The sequence below is a fragment of the Heterodontus francisci genome, chromosome 13 (genome assembly GCF_036365525.1).
Source record: "Heterodontus francisci isolate sHetFra1 chromosome 13, sHetFra1.hap1, whole genome shotgun sequence".
NCBI lineage: Eukaryota > Metazoa > Chordata > Chondrichthyes > Heterodontiformes > Heterodontidae > Heterodontus > Heterodontus francisci.
The window spans coordinates 2539168-2560851 of NC_090383.1; the positions used below are offsets into that span (position 1 = coordinate 2539168).

General features: G+C 43.8%; 1 protein-coding gene across 2 annotated transcripts in view; it reads right to left on the reverse strand.

The window, feature by feature from the left end:
- Window positions 1-20684, reverse strand: part of vps54 (VPS54 subunit of GARP complex) — a 102310-nt gene extending 81626 nt beyond the window's left edge. The window contains exons 1-4 of one of the 2 annotated variants that reach the window (XM_068044248.1): window positions 20598-20684; window positions 6154-6322; window positions 4720-4961; window positions 4265-4352 (exon numbers count right to left, since the gene is read on the reverse strand). In XM_068044248.1, the coding sequence (XP_067900349.1) occupies window positions 4265-4352; window positions 4720-4961; window positions 6154-6292 (469 nt within the window). In that variant the 5' untranslated portion in view covers window positions 6293-6322; window positions 20598-20684. The remainder of the gene's footprint in view (window positions 1-4264; window positions 4353-4719; window positions 4962-6153; window positions 6323-20597) is intronic. The other variant, XM_068044247.1, reaches the window with a different exon arrangement.
- Between the last annotated feature and the right edge of the window lie 1000 nt (window positions 20685-21684).

Consider the following 21684-nt stretch of genomic DNA (forward strand, 5'->3'; position numbering starts at 1 on the left):
TCTTGCTGTAATTATACAGGGCCTTGGTGAAGCCACACCTGGAATAGCGTGTGCAGTTTTGGACTCCTTATCTGAGGAAGAATGTTCTTGCAATAGAGGGAGTGCAGCGAAGGTTTACCAGACTGATTCCTGGGATGGCGAGACCGGCGTATGAGGAGAGATTGAGTCGGTTAGGATTATATTTGCTGGAGTTCAGAAGAGTGAGGGGGGAATCTCATAGAAAGCTATAAAATTCTAACAGGACTTGACAGGGTAGATACAGGAAGGATGTTCCCAATGGTGGGGGAGTCCAGAACCAGGGGTCATAGTGTAAGGATACGGGGTAAACCTTTCAGGACTGAGATGAGGAGAAATTTCTTCACCCAGAGAGTGGTGAGCCTGTGGAATTCGCTACCACAGAAAGCAGTTGAGGCCAAAACATTGTATGTTTTCAAGAAGGAGTTAGATATAGCTCTTGGGTCTAAACGGATCAAAGGGTATGGAGGGGAAAGCAGGAACAGGTTACTGAGTTGGATGATCAGCCATGATCATAATGAATGGCCTACTCCTGCTCCTATTTTCTAAGTTTCTAAATCATCCAAAGCAGCATTGCATGTCAAAAAAGCAATTAAAAATGCAAACAAAGCACCAGGATTTAATTCTAGGAGTACAGAATTCAAAACTGGTGAAGTTATACTACACTTGTATAGGAACCTGGTCAAGCTGCACTTAAGAGTACAGTGCAGAGTTGTTGTCTCCATACTATAAAAAGAACATAGAAGCACTGGAGAAAGTACAAAAGGAGATTTACAAAGCTACTAGAACTGAGGGATCCCAGCTATTGAGAAAAATTGAACACGTTGGAGCTTTTTTCATTAGAAAAGAGAAGATTTAGAGGTGACCTGATAGAGGTCTTTCAATTTATGAATGGGTTGAACAGGGCAGATGTGGAGAGAACGACCTGGATTTTGTGGTCAGTGGCAAAATGCCAACATTTGCTGCTGAATGCAGAGAGAGAAATGAACTTAGCTGGTCTGTAAGCTGCAGCAAGAACAACGTCTTGCTGCAACAGGGCCTAGTGTCAGGACAAACAGCGAGCACTTCCAGCATGGAGCATTGCCAGCAAAGCCATGCCCCTTAGGTGATATCACAAGCTGAAGACATGGCCCTTGCAGGTGGTTTTTTTTTTTAATGATTTTAAATATTTTAAAAGTTATGACACTTTTTAAAAACTTATTCACTTTTAAATATTTAACACTTTTATAACAAGTTTTTAAAAAGTTATAAACTTTCAAATACTGACATAGAGGGAGAAGAGGACAGTAACAGGGAGAAGAGAAGAGAGACAGAGAGCGAGGGAGACCAATGCAGGAAGAGTCAGGCATGGTAAAGTTCTGTGACAATTCTCTCTGGCCCCTGGCTTTGTCTAAATCTCCCATCTGCTGGGATCTGTCCCGTAACACCACCACCTGGCTCCTCTTCACACACCACCCACCCCCACACCGAGGCTCCTCTCCGCCTGAGGTTTCGGTGTTTTTCCCTTCCCATCAAGTGCTGTTTCTGACATCTGCAGGAGTGAGGAGCAGTGGTTTGGTTGGTTTGCGGGAGGGGGGTGGCATAGGGGTGGGTTTGCTAGTGAGTGAAGCATTTGTGTCTTTCATCCATGGCAGTGAATCATGAACTGCGAGCTGGAGAGAATGGCTAGGTAATTGCACCTATTGTTAAACAGAAATGATTGTTTAGACCCGATCACATAATAGCCTACAGTAACAATGACATTTACCTTTGCAATACAAATAAAACTGATGTAATTATTTAATTCTAATATCTTTATAATTTAGTTTTAACTCTATTTCTATCCTACATAATGCATTTGATAACTTCTTTCTAACTATTGAAGGAAATTAGTACCTTCTGTGGAGAGAGATTTCATTAACGGAGCAGAAAAAAAAGACAAGAAATATCAAGGATGGTGACAGGCTTTTTTTGGCCTATTAAAGGCAGCCTCTCGAATACTCTAATCTCCCTTTATACCAGACAACTGATTTGAATATTGCTGCTATTTTTATGTCTACTACTCTACTTCAGCCCTCCAAAAAACAAGGCCAACCAAATATAGCTGCTTTAAATTTACTTTTCACTAATTTAGTCCTTCTTTGCTGACCTACGCTTGTGATGATCAGTCCTAACTCCTTGCACGTAAAAATCCTGCAAGTTGTGGACAAATAGACAAAATTCACCCATTACCGGTCCCTGGTACTTTATGCATCGGGATGGCGGGACCATCAGTGTGGGCTCCTCCGGAGTCCATTGAGGCACACTACAGCTTCTGGGTTTCAGTGCCTGTGGTTGCAGTGCTATTGTGGCACTCAACAACAGCCAATGTCTCCTTTTGGGAAAGGAAAATCCGGGCCAACCTTTCCACTTGTGGGAGAATCCAAAACTAAGGGTCATATATACAGGATAGTTACCAATAAATCCAATAGGGAAACAGGGAAATTTCTTTACTGAGCGGTTACAATGTGGAACTACAACAGGGAGGGGAGACGAGTACAGGAGAGAAAAGGGAATAGAAAAGATACTGAAAGGCTGAGTTGAGGCAGATGGAATGGGAGGAGACTTGTATGGAGTATAAACACCAGCACAGACTAGTTGGGTCGAATGGTCTGTTTATGTGCTGTATATTCTATGAAATTCTCTAATTTAAGCAACCAAACACCTAATTAGGGCAGTAAATTTCGGCTGCTGCAATTATGGTGCATGAAGTGCTATGTTAATTAAATATAAATATAAACCAAAAAATATGCATCGGTTTTTCGCCTGTACTTCACTCATACAAATAATCACTTTAAAGAGGCAGGAACTAGTAAGATGCTATAAGCAGCAACTTTGAAATTGATGACAGTGGCTAATGGTTATCATTTTTTAGCCAATATAAACAACTGCCCATTTTAATCATGGCCATTACAAGGAATGAGGACAGTAAATCAGAGATCACTACCTCAGTGGTTTAAGTACGTGGTTTAAACTTCGAAGCAAAACAAGGTCTGAGGAAACAGTGACGTAAAGCTAAAATGAATAGGAAACTTATGTGATATGTAGCTGTTAGGGGATCAGTTCAAAAGGAAACAGGAAGTAGCATACACAATTCTTACAGGGGCTCGACAAGGTAGATGCAGGAAGAATGTTTCCCTTTGGGTGGGGGGGGGGGGGAGAAAGAGGGTGAATGGGGGGTGGTGCTAGAACCAGGGGACAGAGTCTCAGATTAAGAGGTAGACCATTTAGGACTGAGATAAGGACGAATTGCTTCACTCAGAGGGTGGTGAATCTGTGGAATTCTCTACCCCAAAGGGCTGTGGAGGTTGAGTCATTGAGTATGTTCAAGACAGAGATCAATAGATTTCTAGACATTAACAATATCAAGGGATAGGGGGATAGTGTGGGAAAATGACACTGAGGTAGATCAGCCATGATCTAATTAAATGGCAGAACAGGCTCAAGGGGCCAAATGGCCTACTCCTGCTCCTATTTCCTATGTTCCTAAATAGCATAAAAGCAGTAGTAAGTGAAGTTAAAGAAGCAAACAGGTGAAAGAAAAGGCATATGCGAGGAGTTAAACAAAAGGGGGAAAAAACAAATGTCTTAAAGGAGAACGTGCAAGAGAAACACAAGTCACATGAAGGCCATAAGGTATGTTTGGTGTGGGAGAAACGGGTTTAAATGGAAGAAATGCTGTAATTGGGAGGGGGTGGAAATGAAGGCATTGGCTCAGACAACAGCTGAAACAGATTTAACAGTGACTGGGACTGCAGGAATATCATGCAGAAAAACTGAAAACACCAGACCAGTTGAAAGGAGATGATTTGTACGCTTATTTCAAATAAGCTTGCCTGTTCCCAGTTGCCGGGTGTAGCACAGGCAGCTGTCCAAGAACTAAACAAAAGATCAGCCTATGTCAGGAATGAACAAAACACTTTCCCAGATTATGCCTTTCTTTAACTTGCTGCATTCAAACACTGGTTGACTTTTTAAAATAATTTATACACTGTCTGCATAATATGTAATCAGGATACTTGATAAATTTCTAAAAAACATGAAGTAGTAATATTTTAACAAAATAAAACTGATTTCCTGAAAAGGACTTTCAACCCTTGGTCTAACACAGCTTGCAAGTCAAATATATCTCTCATTTCTACAGCTCAATTTCTACTTGCAGAAACAGTGAGTGCACATGAAAAACAATTTTTTTCAAATATTTGAAGAAATCTAATGGGCATATTCTTACCGTGGCTGTGTACAACCGGTACAAGTGTGGGGTCCAGTCCATCCTTAAGCGGGCATGTTTTCTTGCACTTTTCATGAATCTTTTGTCTCTAGGAATGAGAATCACCTTAAATGAGATTAAACAATTCCAAGAAACAATGCTCAAAACTTCAATTATTAAAAGGGTAAATACTGTAGATGGTCATAAGAATATTAAGTTGTTTATTTGGTTTGAGGCTTGAACTGCTCGGAAGAATCATGGAGTTTAATTATGTCAAGCAAGCTGCCTTAATTACCTTTGTACAACTTTTTTCAAAAATACTTTTTTTTTAGAAAGTTACAAAAGGATGATGCAACAGGATGTGTGATTACTGATAACTAATGATTAAAAATATAGTAATGTCAAAATAGAGAAAAATTCTTCTGCAAGTGTTGCAAAAAAGGCTGAAATAAGGTCTATCTTCTACCAATTCTTACAGAAGTCATATCCTGTAGGTAGGGTGCAAAGTGTTCCTTGGTGATTGGTGGGAGGTAGAAGGAAGGCATAACTTCAGTCTCCATAAAATCCAGTCCCCATGTTTTTGTGAAGAAATCAGATTCCCTTTTGGACAGTCTGGGGTCATTCAATGCTGCTGGAAGGTTAACTTTGGAATGATAAACAGTCCACCTATGCTGATCTGCTACCACTGATGGGCGATCACATAAACTAGTAGAATTTCCTGTAAAGACAGAATATATTACTCACATTATAGGAAATAAAAAACTTGGATAAAACTACATAAAGTCACTATCAGAAACTTAAGCCATTAATTACAGTATTTCAACAAGAAACCTGCACCTGTGCTTTAAAGCACTTCTCCCCAGACAATGCAGTTTATGGCCTGTGCCAATGTCAGGAGACACTAAAGTAGAAGGGAACAACGCTGGAGCCAGGGAGCAAAGGATTGAATACAAGTTAATTTCAGAAATTATTGAATTTTAGTCACTGGGATTATTGCACTATTTGGAAAATAATGAGCATAATTCATAAATTATGTTGCAAACTGTGTTGTCGCACTGCTGCTAAACTAAAAGTGTCATATGGACACTGAAAATATCCATATTAGTGCACCAACAGAAATTTTAATTTAAAGTACTTATCATAATGGAGGGCTTTTAGATCAGAAATTGTTTCAAATTTAATACAGGTAGTCACTCTTAGCATGGAGATGTTCTGATCAGATCTCTCACTCGCAATTTTCTAGATGTAGTATACATGAAGCAAGGCAGCAGTGCACCTGGCTGCAAGTATAATGCAGTGAACGGCAGAGGAACTGGCATGGCAACTAGAAATGGTTACAAACTCATTGCTAAAGTCAGTGTGATTTACAGTAGCATGTTAGAGTTCAATTTCATTGTAAGAGGCCAAATATGGAACATTTTAGAGCAATTTCCAACCTCTAAACATAACATTTTTAATAGCCTCACTGTTGAATCTGAGTTCATCTTTCAAATTCTCTAATTTTTCAAGGTTTCTATTCTGCAGAATTTCAAGAGCATATAGTCTGCCCCAGTATAAGCCCACATAAACAATATAGAGTAACCACATTAAATAACCATAGACAGTGCTATATTTTTATGTACCTAGAAATCATACAAGAAGAGAACACCACAGCACAGGAGGCCACCTTTCGGCCCATTGTGCCCATGCTGGCTCTTTGAAAGAGCCAACACCACATGGAACTTTACAGATCTCTGAAAGAGGTGCCCCCTTATTCCCATTCCCTTCCCACTTGCCCTTTTTAAAATCTCTGAAACATACAGGTTGATGCCGCACATCACTGGGTACCCAAATTACCCATCTAGTTCTCAGCAAGCATTGAGGGCACTGGTGAAAGCAAGGGAAAAAAAGAGAACTAAAATTGGGGTTACCTGTCGGTTCCTTGGGGCAGACATCTGGCAATGATCTAATAGCTTTGAAGGGTTTTTTAGACTGGTCTATTTCTTTTTTGAACTTTCCATCGCTGCTACTTGGTCGAAGCATTGGTGGGGAGCTATGGCTTGAAGCCATTGCATAAGGGCAGCCCAAGAAGGTGCCTAGCTGTACAGATAGAAAGAAAAAGTAGTTCAATCAAAAATCACAAACTTGTCAAAAAAGGTGGTTTTTAAATCAACCATTTATCTTGCAGTTACAACTTTCCCTTGCTAGTAATTATGTTTCAACTGATTTTTCTTCAATTTTCTCCAAATGACATGAAATGGGACTTATTTTCCAGCATTCTGTTTGAACAAACGAAGCAAGTGAACCATACGTAAAACAGCTCTTACATGCACAATCGGAATTCAACCCATCTGGTTCACTAATGTCCTTTAGGGAAGGAAATCTGCCGTCCTTAACTGGTCTGCCCTACATATGACTTCAGACCCACAGCAATGTGGTTGACTCTTAGCTGCCCTCTGAAATGGCCGAGCAAGCCACTCAGTTCAAGGGCAATTAGGGATGGGCAATAAATGCTGGCCTAGCCAGCAACACCCAAACCCCACAAACAAATTTTTTTTTTCAAGTAATCAGAAGCTGACAGCAGCCTCAGTATTTCAATTATGTTCCAAGCTTAATGCCTCATACAAAGAAATCAAATAATTTTTCTGAGTTATTGGTCAGGGTCCATCAGAAAAATCAATGCTCCAAGTCTTACTGCATCTCTAGATGCGGCCCACATGCTTGTGCACAGATCTACCTCTGGAATTAAAAGAAAAGGTTTTGGTGCATTCATAGGGCGTCAAACTTGGTCCAACTTCAAAAATGTAAGTCACACTTTCAAAATACTAGTGTGTTCCCAATGGTGTTGCTCATCAATTTATTATATTCTATGCCTCGGCTAATAAAGAGCAGGGAGGTTATGATGGAACTGTGTAAAACGTTAGTTAGGTCACAGTTGGAGTACTGTGTACAGTTCTGGTTGCCACACTATAGGAAGGATGTGATTGCACTGGAGAGGGTGCAGAGGAGATTCACCAGGATGTTGTCTGGGCTGGAGCATTTCAGCTATTGAGAGAGACTGGGTAGACTAGGGTTCTCCTTAGAGCAGAGAAGGCTGAGGAGGGACCTGATTGAGGTATACAAAATTATGAGGGGCACAGATAGGGTCGATAGGAAGAAAGTTTTTCCCTTAGCAGAGGTATCAATAACCAGGGGGCATAGATTTAAGTTAAGAAGCAGGAGGTTTTGAGGAAAACTTTTTTCACCCAGAGCACGGTTGGAATCTGGAAAACACACTGCCCACAAGGGTGGCAGAGGCAGGAACCCTCAGAACATTTAAGTAGCATTTAGATGAGCACTTGAAACGCCATAGCATACAATGCTACGGGCCAAGTGCTGGAAAATGGGATTAGAATAGATTTGTGCTTGATAGCTGGCACGGACACGATGAGCCGAAGGGCCTGCTTCTGTGCTGTATAACTCAATGACACTTCAGACATACAAATGAAGATATTTAAGTGACGTTGTGTTAAGATGAGGTGAGGAGGGGTCGAAAGGCTCCCCTCTTGTCCCTCTCCTTATTTGACTGCAACAGGATTTATTTGTTTTAAACAGTGGCTGCGCTTACCAATTCAGTGAGTGTTTAACCCTTTATGTGCTATGATCACAAAAGAACCAGACAGATTTTCTTGAGTTTAAATAAGAAACAGGTTAGTTTAATCCACTAAAAATCAAAACCCGATCTAAGTAAATATAATAAACTACACTCCAACTTTCACACTCTCTCACACACACACACACACACACACACACAGATGAGAATTACACAGACACAAATAGATTACAGTGAAGAAGGGTAGATTGGTTGTATTGGTGCCCTGAACAAATAAAAAATGCGGAGTCTGCTAATTCAGTTGTCTTCCGGCTGAACTCGTGGTCCTGAAGTTTCTGGCTGGTAGAGGTGGCCACCTGGTTCAAGGTTTTCTTAGAGACAGTGATACAGATGGTTTTCGCCCTGGAGTCTCTGCAGCAAGGACAGACTTGGATGTTTTGCAGCCCACAGGCAGGGTTCGAAACTTGCAGCATTGCCTGGAGGGGAGTTGGGGAGGAGGGGTGGAGAAGAGAGGCACAGCGACAGGCAGACCCCCTTGGGTCCTGAACTGGTTGAAACAAATGCTTGTCTGATGTATCCAAAAGAAACTCCAGGTTTTCACACAGATGCAGAGACTGTCACACGATTGTCCCAGTGTGTTCGCTTTTGCACTTTAATGAGATCCAAGTCTAAGAATTCCAATATCTCTCAGGTCTCATGGTTTCAGTTTTAATTCTGTCCGGCCCATTTCCACACCTCTACCCTCACCCCTTCCCCTCCCTCCCAGAACCGCAACAGGGTTCCCCTCGTCCTCACTTTCCATGCCACCAGCCTCCACATCCAAAGGATCATTCTCCGCCATTTCGGCCACCTCTAGCATGATGTCACTACCAAACGCATCTTCCCCTCCCCTTCCGAAGGGATCGTTCCCTCTGCGACACCCTGGTCCACTCCTCCATTACCCCCACCACCTCGTCCCCTTCCCACAGTACCTTCCCCTGCAATCGTAGGAGGTGTCATACCTGCCCATTTACAGCCTCTATCCAAGGCCCCAAACACTCCTTTCAGGTGAAGCAGTGATTTACTCGTACTTCCTTCAAATTAGTTGACTGTATTCACTGCTCACAATGTGGTCTCCTCTACAGTGGGGAGACCAAACACAGATGGTGTTCCGCAAAGCGGTCACTCAGCCACTCAGTCCGCAAGCATGACCCCGAGCTTCAGGTTGCTTGCCATTTCAACACCCCCCTCCCTACCCACCCCTTCTCTCATGCCCACATCTCTGTCCTGAGATTGCTGCAGTGTTCCAGTGAACATAAACACAAGCTCGAGGTGCAGCACCTCATTTACCAATTAGGCACAGTACAGCCTGCCGGACTGAACATTGAGTTCAGTAATTTCAGAGCATGAAGGACCCCCTTTTTCTTTTTTGTTACTTTTTCTTTTTTGTGTGTTTATTTTATTTTAGTTTGTTTAGTTTTTTTTTCTACTGTGCCTACCCACTGTTTTTTTCAAGTTTGTGCTTGGGGCCAGGCTGTTCAGTTTTCTGTCCATTAACACCCTCTGTACTGACGCTTTGTCTTTCAGCACACCATTAACATACCGTTTGCCTTTGCTCCATGACCTTCTGATCAGTTATTCTCTGCGATCTTGTCCTATCAACACCTTCTCTTTTGTTGTCTCTTGCCCCACTCCCGCTTTACTTGTTTAAAACCTTTTACATTTCTAATATTTGTCACTACTGATGAAGGGTCGCTGACATGAAACATTAACTCTGCTTCTCTCTCCAGACGCCGCCAGACCTGCGGAGTATTTCCAGCATTTCTTGTTTTTATTTCAGATTTCCAGCAGCTGCTGTATTTTGCTTTTATTATATGGAATGCTTTCCTTTATTGGCCGAGGTATATAATGCAAAAGCAGGGATGTAATGCTGGAACTGTATAAAATGCTGGTTAGGCCACAGCTGGAGTATTGCGTACAGTTCTGGTCACCACATCATGAACTTATCGAATGGCAGAGCAGGCTCTAGGGGCCAAGTGGCCTACTCCTGCTCCTAATTCGTATGTTTGTACGTTCGTATTACAGAAAGGACATAATTGCTCTGGAGAGAGTACAGACGAGATTTACAAGAATGTTGCCAAGGCTTGAAAGTTGCAGTTATGAGGAAAGATTGGATAGGCAGGGGTTATTTTCCCTGGAACTGAGAAGGCTGAGGGAAGACTTAATTAAGGTGTACAAAATTATGAGGGGCTTAGATAGAGTTGACAGGAAGGACCTGTTTCCCCTGGCAGAGAGGTCAGTTACCAGGGAACACAGATTTAAGATGATTGGTAGAAGGATTAGAGGGGACATGAGGAAAAACATTTTCACTCAGAGGGTGGTGGGTGTCTGGAATTCACTCCCAGGTACGGTGGTGGAGGCAGAAACCCTCAATTCTTTTAAAAAGGTACCTGGACATGTACCTGAAGTGCTGTAACCAGCAAGGCTATGCATCAGGTGCTGGAAGGTGGGATTAGATTGGGCGGCTAGTTTTTTTGGCCGGCATGGACACGATGGCTGAATGGCTTCCCGCTGTGCCGAAATTGTTCCATGGTTCTCTCTCACTTCCACCCAGCCATCCACGAGGAAGAATCATCCTCAACACGAGGGACTGCCGATTGATTGATATGAAATTATTGTGTTTTTTAAAAATCTTTGACAGACAGAATTTAGCATTCTTATTAAATAATATTTTCAGGACCAAACAGGCCATTCTCCCCATGTCAGTGTGTATGCTCCATATAAGCCTCCTCCCACCCAACTGCATCTCACCCCATCAGCATACCCTTCGATTCCTTTCTCCTTCGTGTCCATCTAGCTTTCCCTTAAATTCATCTGTTATTCACGTGAACTACTCCCTGGGGTAGCGTATTCCACATTCTCACCACTCACTGGGTAAAGAAGTTTCTCCTGAATTCCCGATTGGATTTATTAATAATTAGCTTATATTTATGGCCCCTGGTTCCAGTCTCCCTCACAATTGGAAACATCTTTATTTGTACCCCATCAAAACCCTTCATAATTTCAAAGACGTCTATCAGGTCACCCCTCGGCCTTCTTTCTTCTGGAGAAAAGAGCCCAAGCCTGGTCAATATTTTGTGCTAGGTATGGCCTTTCAGTTCTGGTACCATCCTAGTAAATCTTTTTTGCACCTTCTCCAGTGCACTTTCATCAGAACCAAAAACCATTAAAGGTACCATAATGCCTATTGTCCTTATCTTTGCATACTGAAACCCAGAAAAGGGAGAAAGAAAACTAGACATGGGGGCTACTTTATACCAAACTGAACTTGCCCCAGTGTCTGAGAGTAGGCTTTTACAAACATCCAGGAGGGATAAAAAAAAAACGAACAAAAGCAAAATACTGTGGATGCCGGAAATCTGAAATAAAAACAAGAGCTGAAACAATCATAGGTCTGGCAGCATCTGTTGAGAGAGGAACAGAGTTAATGTTTCCGGTCATAGAGTCACTTACTGCACAGAAGGAGGCCATTCGACCCATCGAGTCCATGCCAGCTCTCTACAGAGCTATGCCGTCTCTCCCACTCCCCGGCTCGATCCCCGTAACCCTTCAAGTCTATTTCTCTCAGGTGGCCATCCAACTTCCTCTTGAACTTATTGATGGTCTCCACTTCCACCACCCTTGTGGGCAGCGAGTTCAGGTTATTATAACCTGCTGCATAAAAAAAAAAAGTGCTTCCTCATATTCCCCTCTGCTTATTTTGCCCAAAACCTTCAATCTGTGTCCCCTAGTCCCTGTACCATTTGTTAATGGGAAGGTTTTCCTTCTCTAACTTATTTAAGCCTGTCATAATCTTGTACATCTCCCCTCAATCTCCTTTGTTCCAAGGGGAACAAATATAGCTTTTCCAACCTAACACTGTAACTAAAATCCTCTATCCCTGGAATTATTCTGGTAAATCTCCTTTGCACCCTCTCAAGGACCCTCACACTCTTCCTAATGTGTGGTGACCAGAAATGGGCACAATACTCCAGTGGGGGCCTAACGAGAGCTTTCCAGAAGTTCAGCATAACTTCCCTGCTTTTGAACTCAATGCATCTATTTCTGAATCCCAATATCCCATATGCTTTACTAACCACTCTCAATATTTCTCACCACCTCAAAGATCTATGCACATGGCACCCCCAGGTCCCTCTGTTCCTGCACACTCTTTAGAACTGTACCATTAAGTATATATTGCCTCTCCCTATTCCTTCTGCCAAAATGCATCACCTCACACTTGTCTGCATTAAATTCCATCTGCCACCTGTCTGCCCATTCTGCTAGCCTATGTCCTGTTGCAGGCCATTCATATCATCCTCACTGTTTGCTGTACCTCTGGGTTTGGTGTCGTCAGCAAATTTTGAGATTCTACGCCATATTGCAAGATCCAAATCATTTATATACATCAAAAAAGCAGTGGTCCCAGCACGGTTTACCATCCCCCAGTCTGAAAAAAATCAATTTACTACAACTTGCTGTGACCTTTCATCAGAATATTAAAAAATAACTTGTTCAGGAGCCTACTGGTTCCTTATAAGCATTGGCAAGTTCGAGTATTAACCTTAATAGGAATTCCAACAAACTACAAAGCATATTTAGTGTTTCAAAGAAGTATATTTATACCACCACATTCTACAATAGGCCACTGAAAACAAAATCTGCTGGTATTGCCAAACACATATCAAAAAGCTAACAAAGCAAACATTAAATGCTTTGTGATTCTAACTGTCCTTTTTTAAAGTTACAATTTATGTTTCTGAAATGAAAGGTAAGATTCCTGGGTCTTAGCATACTGGTAAATTAATAATGAACAAAGAATATTCATGCCAAGTTAAGCTGTTATCAGATACAGCCAGAGCTTTCCAGCATGCTAAAAATAAAACAGTATCAACCAAACTGAAACCAGAACTAGAGGAATAGTAATTTCATGTCTGAAATTTACAGTATTAATGTTGTAACTGACAATGTTAGTATTTTATCTAAGCAAGCAGTGGTATATCCCAGAGACCAGTGTTGGAACCATTCTTCTTCTCAATATACATCAATCAATACAAATAATCTGAACTTGGGTATTTGTGATCAATATCAAAATTTGCAGATGTCACACAAATAAGAAAGGCAATTAACTGAAGAGGACTGTAATCAACTTCTGCAGGATACTGACACCTCAGCAGATCAGGCAGCTAAACGTCTGATGAAACTAAATGCAGAGAAACATGAAAAGATATATTTTACAAGGAAGACTACAGAGAGGACATATACCTTAAAGGTTAAAACTTTAAAAGTAGTAGAGGGTTCAGATATAAAACCTTATATTGGAATGAAAAACTGTGAAAGCTATTTAAAAAAAGCAAATGGAATCTTAGATATGGGCATAGACCAAAAATGCAAAACATAAGCAATGCTAGACCTATACAAATCATTGGTTAGGCCTTAGTAAGAACACTGCATTGATACAAATCATTAATTAAAGTCACAGTGCAAATATTTTCTTCAGTTTTGGGTGCCTGACTTTAGGAAGGATGTCAAGACCATGGGAGAAGAGATTCACCAGGATGATATCAAGAATAATTTGGTTGAGAGGGGAGACACAAAAAACACATTCTTCAGAACACAGAAGCAATATACGACCATAATGGTAGACTGAGGACATATTTTCATAATTCTCACTGGACCTTTGACAACATTCCGGCAACAGTACTGAAGAATTGTGCTCCAGAACCAGAACTAGCCACGCCCCTAGCCAAGCTGCTCCAGTACAGCTACAACACTGGCATCTACCCGGCAATGTGGAAAATTGCCCAAATATGTCCTGTGCACAAAAAGCAGGACAAATACAACCCAGCCAATTACCGCATTATCAATCTACTCTTGATCATCAGCAAAGTGGTGGAAGGGGTCATCAACAGTGCGATCAAGTAGCACTTCATCAGCAATAACATGCTCACTGATGCTCAGTTTTGGTTCTGCCAGGGTCACTCAGCTCCTGACCTCATTATGGCCCTGGTCCAAACATGGACAAAAGAGCTGTACTCCAGGGAGGATGTGAGTGACTGCCCTTGACATCAATGCAGCATTTGTGCAGGTATGGCATCAAGGAGCTCGAGTAAAACTGGAGTCAATGGGAATCAGGGGGGAAACTCTCCGCTGGTTGGAGTCATACCTAGCACAAAGGAAGATGATTGTGGTTGTTGGAGGTCAATCATCTCAGTCCCAGGACATCGCTGCAGGAGTTCCTCAGGATAGTGTCCTAGGCCCAACCATCTTCAGCTGCTTCACCAATGACCTACCCTCCATCATGTCAGAAGTCGGGAAGTTCGCTGATAATTGCACAACGCTCAGCACCATTCGCGACTCCTCAGATACTAAAGCAGCCCGTATCCAGATGCAGCAAGACGTGAACAACAAGCAGGCTTGGGCTGATAAGTGGCAAATGACATTTGCAAAACAGAAATGCCAGCCAATGATCATCTCAAACAAGAGAGAATCTCCCCTTGATGTTCAATGGCATTACCAGTGCTGAATCCCCCACTATCAACATCCTAGGGGTTACCATTGACCAAAAACTGAACTGGACCAGCCACATAAATGCTGTGGTACAACAGTAGGTCAGAGGCTGGGAATTCTGCAGCGAGTAACTCACCTCCTGTTTCCCCAATGCCTGTCCACCATCTACAAGGCACAAGTCAGGTGTAATGGAATGCTCTCCACCTGCCTGGATAGGTGCAGCTCCAACTACATGCAAGAAGCTCAACATCAACCAGGACAAAGCAATCGCTTGATTGGCACCCCATCCACAAACATTCACCCCTCCACCACTGACGCACAGCGTGTACCATATACAACATGCACTACAGCAACTCACCAAGACTCCTTCGGCAGCACATCCAAACCTGCAACCTCTAGCTCCTAGAAAGACAAGGGCAGCAAATGCATGGGAACACCACGACCTGCAAGTTCCCTCCAAGCCACACACCATCCTGACTAGGAACTACACCTCCATCCCCCACCAGGATGGTTTGAGGGCTCTCCGCTTCTTCCTGGAAGAGAGGCCCAACCAGTCCCCATCCACCACCACCCTCCTCCGTCTGGCTGAACTTGTTCTCACATTGAACAACTTCTCCTTCAACTCCACGCACTTCCTTCAAGTAAAAGGTGTCGCTATGGGTACCCGCATGGGTCCTAGTTATGCCTGTCTTTTTGTGGGACATGTCGAGCATTCTTTGTTCCAGTCCTACTCAGGCCCCCTCCCCCAACTCTTTTTCCGGTACATTGATGATTGTATCGGTGCCGTTTCCTGCTCCCGCCCCGAACTGGAAAACTTTATCAACTTTGCTTCCATACCCTTCTCTCACCTTTACATGGTTCATCTCTGACACTTCCCTTCCCTTCCTCGACTTCTCTGTCTCCATCTCTGGGGATAGGTTGTCTACTAATATCCATTATAAGCCCTCCCACTCCTACAGCTACCTCGACTACACTTCTTCACACCCTACCTCCTGTAAAGACTCCATTCCATTCTCCCAGTTTCTCCGTCTCCGAAGCATCTGCTCTGATGATGCTACCTTCCATGACGGTGCTTCTGATATGACCTTTTTCCTCAACCGAGCATTCCCCCCCACTGTTGTTGACAGGGCCCTCAACCGTGTCTGGCCCATTTCCCGCACCTCTGCCCTCAACCCTTCCCCTCCCTCCCAGAACCGTGACAGGGGTCCCCTTGTCCTCAATTTCCACCCCATCAACCTTCATGTTTAGTTTAGTTTAGTGATACAGCACTGAAACAGGCCCTTCGGCCCACCGAGTCTGTGCCGACCATCAACCACCCATTTTTATACTAATCCTACACTATTCCCATATTCCTATCACATCCCCACCTGTCCCTATATATTTCCCTACCACCTACCTATACTAGGGGCAATTTATAATGGCCAATTAACCTATCAACCTGCAAGTCTTTGGCATGTGGGAGGAAACCGGAGCACCCGGAGGTGCTTCATATCCAAAGGATCATCCTCCGCCATCTCCAGCTTGATGCCACTACCAAACGCATCTTCCCCTCCCTTCCAGTCAGCATTCCGAAGGGATCGCTCCCTCCGCGACACCCTGGTCCACTCCTCCATTACCCCCACCACCTCGTCTCCGTCCCATAGCACCTTCCCCTGCAATCGCAGGAGGTGTAATATCTGCCCATTTACCTCCTCTCTCCTCACTATCCCAGGCCCCAAACACTCCTTTCAGGTGAAGCAGCGATTTACTTGTACTTCTTTCAAGGTAGTATACTGTATTCGCTGCTCACAATGTGGTCTCCTCTACATTGGGGAGACCAAGCGCAGACTGGGTGACCGTTTTGCAGAACACCTCCGCTCAGTCCGCAAGCAGGACCCTGAGCTTCCGGTTGCTTGCCATTTCAACACTCCCCCCTGCTCTCATGCTCACCTCTCTGTCCTGGGATTGCTGCAGTGTTCCAGTGAACATCAACACAAGCTCGAGGAACAGCATCTCATCTACCGATTAGGCACACTACAGCCTGCCAGACTGAACATTGAGTTCAATAATTTCAGAGCATGACAGCCCCCCATTTTACTTTCATTTTTAGTTATTTTTTCTTTTTTACATTTATTTCATTTCATTTTAGTTTGTTCAGTTTGCTTACCCACTGTTTTTTTTTCATGTTTGCACTTGCTGCTGTTCCATATTCAGTCTGTTAACACCTTATCTGTACTAACGCTTTGTCTTTCAACACACCATTAACGTATCATTTGTCTTTGCTCCGTGACCTTTTGGTCAGCTTTGCGGCCTTGTCCGATCTACATCTTCTCCATTGTTATCTCTTGCCCCACCCCCACCTCACTTGCTTATAACCTGTGACATTTCTAATATTTGTCAGTTCCGATAAAGGGTCACTGACCCGAAACGTTAACTCTGCTTCTCTTTCCACAGATGCTGCCAGACCTGCTGAGTGGTTCCAGCATTTCTTGTTTTTATTTCTGACTTGGAACTGTATCGCCGTTTCTTCACTGTCGCTGGTCAGAATTCTGGAACCCCCTTCCTAACAGCACTGTGGGTACACCTACACCCAAGGACTACAGCAGTTCAAGAAGGCAGTTCAACACCACCTTCTCAAGGGCAATTAGGGATTGACAATAAATGTTGGCCTAGCCAGCGACGCCCACATCCCATGAACGGAAAAAAAGTAATTATGTAAAACATTGGTGAAATTCCAATAGATGAATAACTTATTAAGAATCATATTAAAGGCCACTCAATAGACTACAGTGATTGAGGTTTGCCACTCAGCTACCTAATCCAGCCCAGTTATTGCCGTTGCTGCAATTTTGCCACGTGGATTCTGGCAGCCTGCGAAATAGCACTGACGGATGGCTGCATCTTATCATGGGCTACATGGAGGATCCACGCTCGGAAGTTGCATATACAATTAAACAGACTCGATAACTTGTAGTCAGCATAAGCAAAATATATAGCTACGGCTCATCATACTGTCAATATTTCAAATTGGGCAATTAAAATGCAAATGTTAATCTAAAATGCACACCGTACAGAACTACTTTATCTCCATCAATTCTTCCCATTTATATTGTGACAAAAATGAGAGATGGCATCACATGCAATATAAATTTTGATTAATACATTCACCTCACAAGGCTGCATTAAATAGGATTATTACAGAATCTTAGAACAATACAACAGCCATTCGGCCCATCGTGCCTGTGCCAATTATGTTTAAAAGAATAGTCAACATGTATACTTTTAGCAAAACCCAAATGAGAAAAAGTCCATTTTAACATTTTCTGACTGAAACATTTCTGGACATGCAAGTATTCCAACTTTGCGACCACTAAATACATCAATTGATTAAATGAATATATGAACCACATATTCACACCATCACCAAAACTGTCTATTTCCACCTCTAAAATCACCCAACTCTGCTCCTGCCTTAGCTCATCTGCTGCTGAGACCCTCATCCATGCCTTTCTTACCTCGTCATGAATATTCCAACGCACTCCTGGCAGGTCTCCCGCTTTCTACTCTCTGTAAACCTGAGGCCACCCAAAACTCTCCTGCCCGTGTCCTAACTCGCACCAAGTCCCGTTTACCCAAAAACCCAGTTGAGATGTATCCCAGGCTGTTAAGTGAGGCAAGAGAAGAGATAGCTGGGGCTCGGACACAAATTTTCAAATCCTCTCTGGCCATAGGAGAGGTGCCAGAGGACTGGAGGACAGCGAATGTGGTACCATTATTCAAGAAGGATAGCAGGAATAAACCAGGTAATTACAGGTCAGTGAGTCCAACATCAGTGGTAGGGAAACTATTGGAAAAAATTCTGACGGACAGGATTAATCTCCACTTGGAGAGGCAGGGATTAATCAGGGATAGTCAGCATGGCTTTGTCAGGAGAAGATCGTGTCTAACAAACTTGATTGAATTTTTTGAGGTGGTGACTAGATGTGTATATAAGGGCAAAGCAGTTGATGTAGCCTACATGCACTTCAGTAAGGCTTTTGATAAGGTCCCGCATGGGAAATTGGTGAAGAAGGTAAGAGCCCATGGGTTCCAGGGCAATTTGGCAAATTGGATCCAAAATTGGCTTAGTGGCAGAGGGTTGTTTTTGCAATTGGAAGCCTGTGACCAGTGGTGTACCACAGGGATCGGTGCTGGGGCCCTTGCTGTTTGCAGTGTACATTAATGATTTAGACGTGAATATAGGAGGTATGATCAGTAATTTCGCAGATGGCACGAAAATTGCTGGTGTCGTAAATAATGAGGAGGAAAGCCTTAGATTACAGGACATAGACAGGCTGGTGGAACGGGCAGATGAAATGTAATGCAGAGAAATGTGAAGTGATTCATTTTGGTAGGAAGAACGAGGATAGGCAATATAAATTAAAGGATACAAGTCTAAAGGGGGTGCAGGAGTAGAGGGACTTGGGGATATATGTGCACAAATCATTGAAGATGGCAGGGCAGGCTGAGAGATAAGTCAAATAAAGCCCAGGGTCCTGTATGCTTTAAAATAATTGCAGAGTACAAAAGCAAAGAATTTATGATAAATCTGTACAAAACATTGGTTCGACCTCAACTGAACTATTGTGTCCAGTTCTGAGCACAATTTAGGAAGGATATGAAGACTTCAGAGATTTAGAGACAGTTCAGAAAAGATTTATGAGAATTGTTGCAAGAATGAAGAACTTCAGTTAAGTGGATAGACTGGAGAAGCTGCGTCTGCTCTCCTTAAAGAGAAGGTTGAGAGATGATTTGATGGAGGTGTTCAAAATCATGAGGAGTCTGGACAGAGTAGATAGGGAGAAACTGTTCCCATTGGTGGAAGCATCAAGAACCAGAGGACACCAATTTAGGGTGATTGGCAAAAGAAGCAGCATCAGCAGCAGGAGGAAATTTTTTTTAATGCAGCGAGTGGTTAGGATCTGCAATGCACTGCCTGAGTGCGCGGTGGAGGCAAATTCAGTCATGGCTTTCGAAAGAGATTTGGATAATTATCTGGACAGAAAAAATTTGCAGGACTACAAGGAAAAGGCAGGGGAGCCGGATGAGGTGATTTGATCTTGCAGAGAACCAACACAGACATGATGGGCGGAATGGCCTCCTTCTGTGCTGTCACCATTCTATGATTATATTCTGTGTCAAACTGTGTTTGGTAATGCTCCTGTGAAACGCCTTGGGGTGTTTTACTACAGTAAAGTCGCTAAATAAATGTAAGTAGTTGCTGTTATACGAGATCAACTCAGTGATGGCTTGGGTTTCATACAATCAAAAATCTTTAGCATTCTACAGCAAGTAGTGCAAAGTTAACATTAATTTGGCCTTCTTAACCTTGTTCAAACACACACACCAAATTAAAATCTAGTAACAAGATACCGAATTCTACATGAGTAAGGTACACTCTTATATTTTGATCGTTAACACCTATTACTCTGAAATCCTTACTTTTTAAGGCCTCTGCAATAGATATGGTCCTGTTACCATGTGTCTGTGTTTCTGCTAATGCACTTGACAAAAACACTCAGACCAAATGAACAGACAGCCCAAGTTATGATGACCTGGAATTCACTGCCTGAAAAGGGTGGCAGAAGCAGTAACTTTCAAAATGGAACTGGATGAACACTTGTAGGAACATAATTTGCAGGGCTATAGGTAGAGTGGTGGGGTGAAGTGAAACTAATTGGATAGCTCTTTAAAAGAACCAGCACAGAAACAACGGGCCGAATGGTCTCCTTCTGCACTGTGAATCCTATGAATTACTGACCACCCAACAAATCCAAAAAAATTCACCATAAGTCAGAAACAGAATGACTAACTCAGGTAGAACACACAAACACCTCCCCACAGTACAAGATTCCTTTGCTGAACAGGCGATTACACAGTCACAACATAAAGAATAATAAACAGACAAACATCAGAGGACGGGGCCAGCACACACTATGCGGGCCGAGTGGCCGCTCTGTATATTGTGACTGTGTGTACACAACATTCCGGAGCCGCATGGTTACTGTGTTATTGTCAAAGGCACAGCCTCAGCCCACTGGACCCGCTGACATTGCCCCCAAAGCCGCATAACAACAAGCCCCGCAGCCGAGGCCTAGACCGGCCTTCAGCCGGCCAGGGTCCCAGAGCCCGGCTCCCGAGAGCGGCCACTAACCGCCGCTAAACCCGACCCGCTCCTACCCCCATAGCTGGCCCCCGCTCGGCTTCCCGACAGCCGCCTTCCTCACTCTCTCTCACCCCAGAGCAAAGAGACACCAAACGCTTCACCCGCTCCTCCGGCTGCCGTCCGGAGCCACCATCGGTCCTCCCAGCTTCCCGGCTCGGCCCGGCATACACCACGGCGGGGCGGGGCGCGGATCAACACGTGATGTGGCCTGATGGACAGCCAGATCCACCCAATCAGAGTGCAGGCCTGTTGCAGCTGCCCCAGCTGTTGCTGTGAGTATGAATGGGGAAAGAGGAAGAGAGGAGATGGGGAAAACACAATGACAAAGCAGCAGCAAGGCCGCTTAATAAAGACATTAACAAATAAAACAAACCAAACACAGGGTAAGGACTCCATTCCATTCTCCCAGTTTCTCCGTCTCCGACGCATCTGCTCTGATGATGCTACCTTCCATGACGGTGCTTCTGATATGTCTTCCTTTTTCCTCAACCGAGGATTTCCCCCCACTGTGGTTGACAGGGCCCTCAACGGTGTCCGGCCCATTTCCCGCACCTCTACCCTCACCCCTTCCCCTCCCTCCCAGAACCGTGACAGGGTTCCCCTTGTCCTCACTTTTCATCCCATCAGCCTCCATATCCAAAGGATCATCCTCCGCCATTTCCGCCACCTCCAGCGTGATGCCACTACCAGTCGCATCTTCCCCTCCCTTCCCGTCAGCATTCCGAAGGGATCGTTCCCTCCGCGACACCCTGGTCCATTCCTCCATTACCCCCACCACCTCATCCCCGTCCCAGGGCACCTTCCCCTGCAATCGCAGGAGGTGTAATACCTGCCCATTTACCTCCTCTCTCCTCACTATCCCAGGCCCCAAACACTCCTTTCAGGTGAAGCAGCGATTTACTTGTACTTCTTTCAATGTAGTATACTGTATTCGCTGCGCACAGTGTGGTCTCCTCTACATTGGGGAGACCAAGCACAGACTGGGTGACCGCTTTGCGGAACACCTCCGCTCGGTCCGCAAGCAGGAGCCTGAGCTTCCGGTTACTTGCCATTTCAACACTCCCCCCTGCTCTCATGCTCACCTCTCTGTCCTGGGATTGCTGCAGTGTTCCAGTGAACATCAACGCAAGCTCGAAGAACAGCATCTCATCTACCGAT